The sequence below is a fragment of the Emys orbicularis genome, chromosome 18 (genome assembly GCF_028017835.1).
Source record: "Emys orbicularis isolate rEmyOrb1 chromosome 18, rEmyOrb1.hap1, whole genome shotgun sequence".
Taxonomy (NCBI): domain Eukaryota; kingdom Metazoa; phylum Chordata; order Testudines; family Emydidae; genus Emys; species Emys orbicularis.
The window spans coordinates 21,273,340-21,284,142 of NC_088700.1; the positions used below are offsets into that span (position 1 = coordinate 21,273,340).

At 53.0% G+C, this 10,803-nt stretch overlaps 1 protein-coding gene across 1 annotated transcript in view; it reads right to left on the reverse strand.

The window, feature by feature from the left end:
* Window positions 1–1,376, reverse strand: part of LOC135891441 (ATP-binding cassette sub-family A member 2-like) — a 73,472-nt gene extending 72,096 nt beyond the window's left edge. The window contains exon 1 of the mRNA XM_065418996.1: window positions 1,311–1,376. Within this exon, the coding sequence (XP_065275068.1) occupies window positions 1,311–1,376 (66 nt within the window). The remainder of the gene's footprint in view (window positions 1–1,310) is intronic.
* Between the last annotated feature and the right edge of the window lie 9,427 nt (window positions 1,377–10,803).

A 10,803-nucleotide genomic window follows, 5' to 3' on the forward strand; every position in this document is an offset into this window, starting at 1 on the left:
TATAAGGTGGGTTTCTTAATCCTCTAATCATTCTTGTGCCTCTTCTCTGACCCCTCATACTTAGATACCAAATTGATTCTCCTTTTAGAGATCTGATACAGCCCTTGGGATCAGGGAGGGGGACAGGTGTGTGTGGGGGGGAGGGGTATATCCTCTATATACTTTAAATCCCTCTCAGCCTGCAGCATTGCTTCCTGAGCACCCAAAAGCAGGAAAGCTCTCTCCAGATTAACAAATGGGGAAAGATGCAGCTGACCCACATATGATTTGGAAACCTATTTATAGCACACCGCTACAAATGGCTTGTGATAGTGCTCCCATAACAGCCACATCCACAGGGATAATCAAAATGGAGCTGGACAGAAGCATGGCAAACCTGGGATTTTAGTCGCTTTCGGGGAGCAGGGGACGGGGGGGGAGAGGATGACAAAGCTGTAGATCTTGGCGACAACATGAATCCATCCCAGATGTTCTGAACCGGCACCAGCATATGGTGCCCCTTACTGGAGCAGCCCCTGGGTAACCCAGGTGACCCTACCTCACAGTGAGGCTGCACAGGTAAGGGGCCCAATTGTTGCTGCTGCACACAGGAGTGTTCGAGGATGCCTGGCTCTGTACACAGCACACAGTAACACACACAACGGACTCGGAGCGGCCTCTCTTGGGTTTATAAGCACACTGCGTGCACCCATCACAGAGCCAGCACCAGATTTCTGCATCCAAAGCCCATCCATTATTCACCTCACAGAGCCTGGGATATCGCATCTTCCTAGACCCACACCTGGGGGGCTGTCTCATGCTCAAAGGCGAAAGAGAAATAAAAACACAAGCCGCCTGCAGACCCAGGGAGGGGGGCTCTGAAGTGACCCCCCAGCTCATTAAATAGACATGGCAGATCCTCAGCTGCCATCTCACTGCATGCAGGGAGTGAGGTCTCCCGGCCTCTGGGCTGTGAGGCTGATTTGGGGGGAGGGAGAGAATTTTCCAGCCCAGGATCTCCAGGCACGGCAGGGAATGCAGAGGCCTGAGTCCTGTTGCACCGCTGCTGGTAGCCAGGGACAAGCTACAGCTTCCATCGGCGAGTAGCGGGGGCCTCGCTGACACCAGGCAGCTCCCCCTCCGGTCTCTCCTTTCCCAGGCCAGCCAGCGCTTTCCGCCCCCATCACAAAGAGAGGCAAAACAGCGGCAGATTTCCAAGGATCTGCCCTTTAACCTCCCTCCCCCGAAGAGCCGGCCGCCCAGCCCAGCCCAGCCGGCAGCCTCCAGTCCACGGCGATCTTCAGCGCCACGGAAATAGCGCGCAGACTTACCGGGCTCCTGCGCTTGAGAGTCACGTTCTTCCAGAGCAGGAGATGCAGCTGGTGCAGGAACCCCATGTTGGCTCGCCCGGGAGTCCGCGCCAGCGGCTCCTGCGCCGTGGGGGAAGGGGAGCGCTGGCTACCGGGGAGCGCTCACCCCCCCTGCACCGCCATCTTCGCCCCCAGCCCCGCGGAGCCTCCGCAGCAGACGCCGCTGGCCCGTGGCTTTGTGCGCTGCGGGCGGAGAGCGGGGCCGGCCGGTGTCACTTGCTGGAGCCCGCTTGCGGCCGGGCGAGGGGCCGGGCGAGGCCGGGCCGCGGGGGCGGCGCTCGGGGGCAGGCTGCTCGCCCCGCAAAGCCGGGCCGGTGTCGCTCGGCAGCCCCGCAGGTGGAGGTGCGCTGGCGGGGACGAGCCCTTAGTCTGCGGCGGCTTCAGTTCCGTTGCCGGGAGCCCCACCCCCTGCCAGCGCCAGGGCACTGCCTCTTAAAGCCGCAGAGCCCCGGCCGCTCCCCGGGCGAGCCCCACTGCCCCGGGCAGCCCCGGCACCGCCGCTCCCGGGGGGTCCTGCAGCCCCCTACCCGGGAACCTCCGCGGGAGCAGGGCTCGATCCTGCGACCCCGACAGCTCTGCGCTGGAGCCAGGCTGCGAGCGGTGCCCTGCGCTGCCGTGGGGGGGGGCGCCCCAGAGCCCGCGGCCGGAGCCCACGGGGATGGCTGCTGCAGCCCCCCCGCTAGGTAATGGTCAGGAATTGGTCCAGGACCCACAGCCCGGCCTGGCCCTTCCCCCCTCTGGGCCCGGCTGTCTCCTCCCCACTTTGCCTGAGTGGGGCAGGGCTGGGTCTCGCTCTGGGGCCGGGCAGCCCCCGGCGCAGCCCCCCGGTCGCTGCGGGCAGAGCCAGAACTTGGCATTTTAGCGCCTGGGACGAGCCGGCGTATTTGCGCCCCCTACTGGCTTTTGTCATTTTCCGCCCCACAATCAGAGGTGACCCGTAATTGTTGATAGCGGGGGCACAATTTAAAGGGGGGGCATGTGACCACCCCGCAGATGGGTGCTAGGGTGACCAGATGTCCTGATTTTATAGGGACAGTCCCGATATTTGGGGCTTTTTGTGATATAGGCATCGATTACCCCCATCCCCTGTCCTGATTTTTCACACTTTCTATCTAGTCACCCTAGTGCAGAGGGATGTTGGGGGGGGGGGGGTCGAGCGATGGCGCCAGCCCCGCACGGTGGGGCTCAACATGGGAGCGCCACCTCCCCCCCCCACCTCAGCAGGCCACCCAGTCCCAGTCACTCTGGGTTGGGGGGTGCAACCAAAAAATCGGGGTGCACATGCCCCCCACACATCACCTGTGGCCCCATTTTTCCACCCCTGCGGCTTTGCCCCCTCGCCCTACCCTGGTTACAGCCCTGGGCCCACCCTCACACACACTGCTGAGCCCTGGCACCTCTGGGCTTGGCAGTTCATAGCCCCAGCACCTCTGGACTTGCTGCATCAGGTATGAATGTAAGCCCTGGCCCCTCTTTCACTGCCAATGAAGCACTGGTCACACTGCAGCTCAGGAGTTGAACTGGGAATAGAACCTAGAGCTGTTAAAGCTCATGGCCTTTGCCTGTGCCACACAACCCTGCGAGATGAGATTTTACAGACTTTGGCTTTTTTCCCCATATTGCAAATGGATCCTCATTTTCTCTCAGATTTTTGCTCCCTCTCCTTCATGCTTCCTTACCTGGGCCCCTCCCTCTGTTGCCTGAACACTGGGGAATATTTCCCTCCCTGCTTTGAACCTGCAGTCATTTCGCTGTCCCAGAGTTGCCCCTCTGCTATGTATTTTTCTCCGCTTTGCATTAACCTTTTGCTAGTTTACATCACAGGGAGCCTTCAGCGAGGACAAATAGTTTGTATATTTCAAAGCACCTGACAATTAACTAATCAGCTCTCAGTACACCCCTCGGAGGTGGGTAAGCAAATAACATTATGGTCTCAGACAGCAGTGTGCCCACGGTGTTTGGAATGCTAGTTCCACTGACAGTAAGTTTTGGACCCTATGGCCTAGATTTTCAGAAGAGATCTGCTCCCCTTTAGGCCCAGATTTTCAGAAGCGCCTTGGTGTGTTGGGTGCCCCACACTTTTGAAAATCTGGCTCTGACGGCAGGTGCTGAGCACCTGAGAACCTGGCCCTACATTCCCGATTGGACTGGGTGAGCATACGCGCACTGATTCTTTACATTTGTGGCAGGAATTTCTGGGGCAGGTTCTAGGCAGGAGACGCTTTCGGGGTGATGCTGGGTTCCTTACTGTAATCAAGTTCCTTGTTCAGCATCAGAAAAAGCAACTCCTGGAATCTTTCCCGCTGCCACATGACAGACTGTCCTGCCCAGAATCCTTTCGGGGGACCGGCTGCGCTGTGTTTGGAGAATTCAGAAATAAAGCAGGTTACATTGTTAGCACTAGCAGCACACTTCTAGGTTGCTATTCCCTCTAGCATGTGTATACAATGCACCACCCTAGCTAGCTCTTATATAGCCTTCCATCTGTAGATCTCAAAGCATTCCCCAATGCTTTTTGGTTGTAACCTCCCAACACCCCCATGAGGCAGAGAAGTGCTAGTATCCCTAGTTTATAGATAGGAAACTGGCAGAGAGAGGCTAAGTGACTTTCCCAGAGTCCAACAGGAAGTTTGTGCAAGAGCAGGGACCTGGGCCTCTGCACCCATTTTACAGCTGGGAAAACTGAGGCACAGAAAAGTCTTACCTTACCAAGAGCCATAGAGGGAGTCATTGTCAGACCCAGGTTTAGAACACAGAAAATCCTACTTCTCAAATTGGAGTTCTTTATTCAAACCTCCTCCTCTTTCCCTCTCCATGGACTCCCTGTGGGCTCAAACCACTGGCTCACCAAAGATTGTTCAAGCTACTCCTTTAGCTTCTGATCACTGAGAGTACCTGTTGGTGACCACTCTAGCATGGAGTCTCCACTCAGGGAGGGTAGGGACTGTTGCTCAGTGTTTGTCCAGCACCTAGCACAATGAGGCCCTGATCATGGCTGGGGCCTCGAGCTGCTATTATACCACAAACAGTTAATACTAGGGAGAATTAAGTTTCTGCTCTGAAAGCCCATTCGCAGGGGAAGGGCTGACCTCTTCCATGAAGAAAGTCAGTCCAGCTGTACCCAAGGTGCACACACTTTTGTAACGACCCTGGATGTGGTATATCAAGCAAATGGGCACTGAATAGAAAATGTGCATTCTGGAAGAAATTAAGGGTCAGTTATCCCAGCTGTGTCATCTCACCATGTCAGCCCCCAAAGAGTTTTGTTTTAGTATAAAAATATCATTGCAATCTAATCTGTTGATCTTCAGATCGCGCAGGAGAAAATCATCACACTGTCTTCTGCCAGGCTCTCGCTAAAATGCCAGGCACGCCCAGGGAGATGGTCCAAACAAAATGCTCCTGTAAAGCAGCCGAGAGATTTAAGCTGAGGGGAAACAGCCACCAATCATGGACAAGAGCTAATTTGCATGCCATATTTTCTGAAACCCGCTTGCGGCAGAATAAGCCCAGAGATGTGGAGTTTTGACGCCTGACTTTTGTGCTTTAATGTCTCTGTGTCATTCACATCTATCGAGTGTGGCAAGCTTTATTACAAGTAACAGAGCACCGTGGAAGGAAGGAGGGACTGGTCAGAAGGACTCTGCTGAAGATCTGCACACAGATTTATAGCTTAGGACTCTGAAGCAAGACTTCATGGCCAGAGAAGGGAGAGGGAGAGGGCATTGCTCCAACGCTGCACTGCAGGGCCCAGCTGGAGAGCAGGGCGCAGAGGGATTGGAGAGCTGAGAGAGAACCTGCATTGAGCCAAGGAGCAGAGCACTGTGGGGGGCTGGGAGCGCCAGTCACGCTCCAGGCCTGGGCTGAGATGGGGCACAGGGGAGGGCAAGGAGGCTCCTGGACTTCTGCAGAGCAGATTGGAGATGGGGGAGCCTGGGAGCCCCGGTAATGCGGGAGGCCAGGCAAGTTCGACCCACGGAGTACAGGAGACCCATTGCGTGTGTCGGTGTCTGGGGGGACGGTGTCCGAGTATCAAAACCGTTCAGCCCCTAGATCTTTAACTGCAGCCAGAGGCTCGTGGGGTCGAGCACAGAGAGCTGCTTCTCGTCTCGGCCCAGTCTGCGCCTGACAGTCACTGCTGTCCTGTCCTGGGCAGGGGGCAGAGCTGCAGTCCTGTGGGAGAGGTAGAATCGCTGCTTGTCAACCAGGCGGCATCAGCGATGCAGCCAGAGGAAGCCTGGGGGGGATCAGCCCTGGCACACGGCCCCTCCTGCCTCCAGGTCACCAGCTCGACTCCTCGATTCCCTGATTCCCAAGCCAGAAGGGCCCCTGGTGATGATCTAGTCTGACCTCCTGCGTGACACAGGCCAGACTCAGAGCCCAGGAGTGGCAGCTCGGTGGCTTTGATGAAACGACAGATTGGACCAAGGCCGAAGTGGGGGAATCTCTTGTGAGCACTAGGGGAGGTAAAGCAGCACAGGGCTGGACTACACTGGGGAGTAACAGCCTGGGGAAAGGACACTAGTAGTAGCCGTGGGAAAGAATCCCCTGAAAGACAAACCGAGAGGGGTTAATGGGTAAAGTAAGAGGCTATGGAGGAGCAGTGTGCTCAGATGCTGACCAAGGTGTCCGTAGCCCTGGGCGGTATTCCCACCTCTGCCAAGTCTATGCCTCAGTTCCCCCTCCCATGTTCTGCCTTTTTAGACTGGGAGCTCTCTGAGACAGGGACTGTCTCACTGTGTGAATGTCCAGCACTGAGCTCAGGGGGGCAGCTGGGTGCTCCTGTAATATAAATTGTAATCGCAGGGGGGATCAGGAAATGGTTAACAACTGAAGTGTGAGCAATGCAAACAGGCCCTGTGTGAGGGCACACATCATATTGCGGGGGGGGGGGGGGGGGGGAGACTCTGCCAGGTATCAGACAGCGAGTGGAATCAGAAGAGGCCTTGACAGGACCTGAATCATAGAACAGGACCTGAATCATAGAATATCAGAGCTGGAAGGGACCTCAGGAGGTCATCTAGTCCAACCCCTGCTCAAAGCAGGACCAATTCCCAGACCCCTAAATGGCCCCCTCAAGGATTGAACTCACAACCCTGGGTTTAGCAGGCCAATGCACAAACCACTGAGCTCAGCTAGCCCCTCTCTGTGCCTCAGTTTCCCCTAATGTAAAATGGGGACAATGATCCTGACCTCCTGTGTAAAGGAACTTGGAGCTCTACTGCTGATAGGAGCTTGGTATTATTATTAACAGTGAACTGACTTCCCATTTGCTACCTGGGAGGTTTATTTCCTCCCTCGGGTGTAGCTCTTGACAACAGAGCTATTAACACCCAGGCTCCTGTCACTGCTCTCCTCCAGGCACGAATTCACTCCCCTTCAGTGCAGCTGAGACCAGATCACGGGGCATTAGGGATAGCCCCGCATTGGCCTGGGAATAGGCCACATGCCCCAACAGGGGACTTCCATGTTTGTGTGAGACTAATCCCACTAGTACTCATCCCCCCCCCCAGAGCGAGAGACCCCTCCAGCATCACACCCCATCATGCCCCTTGGTGTGCAGAAGTGGGCACCCAGGGTGGCTTTCCCAGCGGCAGCAGCAACAGCCTGGGTCAGGGACTCTCATCCATCTCTGACTAATTTGTGTGGTGAGGGTGACAAACGACTCTCTCCAGATTATCTGAAAGATGTTTCACTGGAGGCCCGGGAGGCTTCACCTCGCTGGGATAAATAGACTCATCCCCCACAACAAAGGGCCAGGCCTGCCTTGTTAGGGGAAGGTGACACCTGGAAGAATTCAAAAATCCAGGCAGCCAGCACTGAAAATGCCAGGTCCCCCTCCTTCCCCATAAACATGCCTGGAGTGCAGAACGAGACAGCATTGCTTTGCACATGGTTAGCGCCCTTCCGGCCAGGATCTCAAAGGGCTTTGCCATCAGGATTGAGCCTCTGTGCATTGCTTGTTTTTATCCCCATGTCACACCTAGGGAAACTGAGGAACAGAGAGGTTGATTGACTTGGCCAAGGTCACCCAGGGAATCAGTTGCAGAGCTGGGACTGAAACCCGTGAGCCCTGGTGCCTTGTCCCTTGCACTAAGCACTCGACAGTGTTGTGTTTCACAGAGATGTCAGATAAAAACATAAACTCTTGGTGGAAGGTTGCAACGTCACACTGCATTAGGGCTTAGCATTCAGAATGATAATCCCGAAACAGAGAGAGACAAAGCAAACTGCTTGTATGGCAGAGAGGCCCCCACCTTACGCTAGGCAATTCTTTCCAGCCTGACTGCGCCTAGATCCAAGCTTTGCTACAGAACCCACTAGTCTGCAAGCAGGACTAGGGACCCCCCGCCCCTTAAAATGATAGCTTGCAATTCCAACACAGTCATGTGCACAGACAACATTCCCGCCCCGTGAGAGTTAAGGAGAGTGCAGAGTATGGCAGAGAGCGGGGGGCTGGAGGAGGAAAGAAGCCAACAGAAATAATCTCTGGGGAGTTTTCTCACCACAGTGCACCTAGCTCACCTCTCACAGGCAACCCTCCAGTAAAAACGCCACAGAGCAGCCCAGGCTTCATGAGCAACCCTACAATAATAAAGCAATGTTGTGGGCATAGTGGAGAAAAACAGATTCCAGGGGGGAACAGATTTTAATTCCAGACTTCCAAGGGGTGAACATAATGAAAAAACAACAGTTAGATGTATGGACCATTGCTTAGAGAGGCAGAACAGCCTAGTGGATAATGCCCTGGGCTAGGAGTCAAGAGGCCTGTGTTCTAGTCCCATGGAGCTGCTGTGTGGTCTTGGCCAAGTCACTTCTCTTTGTCTATCCTTCCGCATTTTGTCTATTTCAGCACTTTGGGGCAGGGACTGTCTTGCTATGTACAGCACCTAGCGCAGTGGGACCCGGATCTCAGGTGCTGCTTCTAGGTGTTACTGGAGTGCAGATAATTAATACTAATATCTTGCCAGAACCCTTTGAATACCTTGTTGGTGTTTCCATTAAAACTCTCTATTTTTAGACTATAAAAACCATCTGTGACTGAAATCTGACAAGCATCCAGTCCAGGAGCTCCTGTTTATTTCAGCAGTTCACACTGTACCAAAACCATAACATTGTATCAGGTTTTACGCTAGTCATACCAAGAGGGAGGAAGATACTTTCCCTTTGTTGATTTTCCAGCCCTACCGTTTTCCGAGCACAGAATTTTATGCTCGCAAACAGATTGTATTTGTCCTTTGGTCGGTGTAAGCAAAGGAACAGAAAGATACAAAGGAGCTATCGGGAAACATTTCTAGAAGGCTAATTGGTACATAAGGCTGGAATTTTCAAAGAGGCTAAGGTAGGAGCCCAACTTCCACTGAATTTTCCACAAGCCACATCTTGAATTAAAGAGCCAACGTTCCCTAGCTGGCACAGCTAAAGACGCCTATCCTCTGTGGCTTGGGCCACAGGGGGGACCTGTGATACATTCACCGGTCGGTTACAACATCAGCTCCTCACTAGGTATGACCACTTCTTTGGATGGTGGTCTAAAATTTAAATTACCTGTATTTACAGCAGCAGAGTTTTCCATCTGGTTCCCATGCTTCTAATTTGCATGGGGATCTTGAAAGCCAGTGCCGAGGGGTTATCACTAAAACATTTCAGTACTGCTTCCTCGTTCCACGGTGGGGGAAGGGGAAGCTGATTTTCAAAATCATTAGAGTGCTGGAACACGGATAAAAATAGTGTTGTGGTGGGCACCACCAGAGGGTGCTGTGACAGGTTCAGTCACAGAGACCCCCTTGGGACTGTCACCTGACGTGCTGAATTTACCTCTGAGCCCATTTTCCCTGCCAGCTTGGGACTCCACAACCCTGCCTTGTTGAGCCAGACACACTAGCCTGCTGCAACACAGAGCCAGGCCTGGCCCATGCCCCCAAAGTGGCAGACTTTGACCAAAAACTGCTCAGCAGGTCTATCTCCAGCACCCAGACACCCAGTTCCCAATGGGATCCAAACCCCAAATAAATCTGTTTTACTCTGTATAAAGCTTATGCAGGGTAAACTCATGAATTGTTCGCCCTCTATAACACTGATGGAGAGCTATGCACAGCTGTTTGCTCCCCCAGGTATTAATCACTTACTCTGGGTTTATCAAGAAACAAAAGTGATTTTATTAAGTATAAAAAGTAGGATTTAAGTGGTTTCAAGCAATAACAGACAGAACAAAGTAAGTCACCAAACAAAATAAAGCCAACACACGCAAGTCTAAGCCTAATACATTAAGAAACTGATTACAGGTAAAATCTCACCCTCAAATGTTCCAATAAGCTTCTTTCACAGACTCCTTCCTAGTGTGGGCCCAATCCTTTCCCCTGTACAGTCCTTGTTAGTTCCAGCCAACATCTTAGGTAGAAAGCAGGGGTATTCTCATGACTGGCAACCCCCTTTGTTCTGTTCCACTCCCTTTTACAGCTTTGGCACAAGGCGGGAATCTTTTGTCTCTCTGGGTCCCCACCCCTCCTTCTAAATGGAAAAGTACCAGATTTAAGATGGATTCCAGTATCATGTGACATGGTCACATGTCCTGTGAGACATTCTTCATTACCGAAGGGCTGGCCCACATGTATACAGGAAGGCTTGTAGGTAAATAAACCATTTACAACCATTTGTCCTAGTCAATGGGAGCCATCAAGATTCTAAACCACCATTAATGGCCCACACTTTGCATAATTACAATAGGACCTCAGAGTTATACTTCATATTCCTAGTTTCAGATACAAGAATGATACATTCATACAAATAGGATGAACACACTCAGTAGATTATAAGCTTTGTAATGATACCTTACAAGAGACCTTTTGCATGAAGCATATTCCAGTTACATCATATTCACATTTATGGGGAGGAGGGATAGCTTAGTGGTTTGAGCATTGGCCTGCTAAACGCAGGGTTGTGAGTTCAATCCTTGAGGGGGCCACTTAGGGAACTGGGGTAAAAAACCATCTAGGGATTGGTCCTGCTTTGAGCAGTGGGTTGGACTAGATACCTCCTGAGGTCCCTCCCAACCCTGATAGTCTATGTTAAGCGTAACTTCTTTGGAGTGCAAGGTCACAGGTGCTATTACCTATGGGTCTCACCCATTCTTTTTCTAAAGGTACGGCCACCCTTCGAGCTCAGGCTGTGACTCCCAGCTGGAGGAGACATACTCAATCAGAGCTAGCATGCTAAAAAGAGAATGTAGCCAAGGCAATGCAAAAGGGGGGGGGGTTAGTTGCCCCGGGTACATGCCAGTCAGAGACACTAAGCTGCCATGGCTACATGATCAGAGCTAGCATGAGCATGTCTACCTGAGCTGGGAATTACACCTCCAGCTCGAAGCATAGGTATCCCCATAGCATGGGTGCTCTGTTCCATCTGTGAAATATTACTGCTTGTGGTTAGTTTGGGGACACAGTCACTTTTGGGG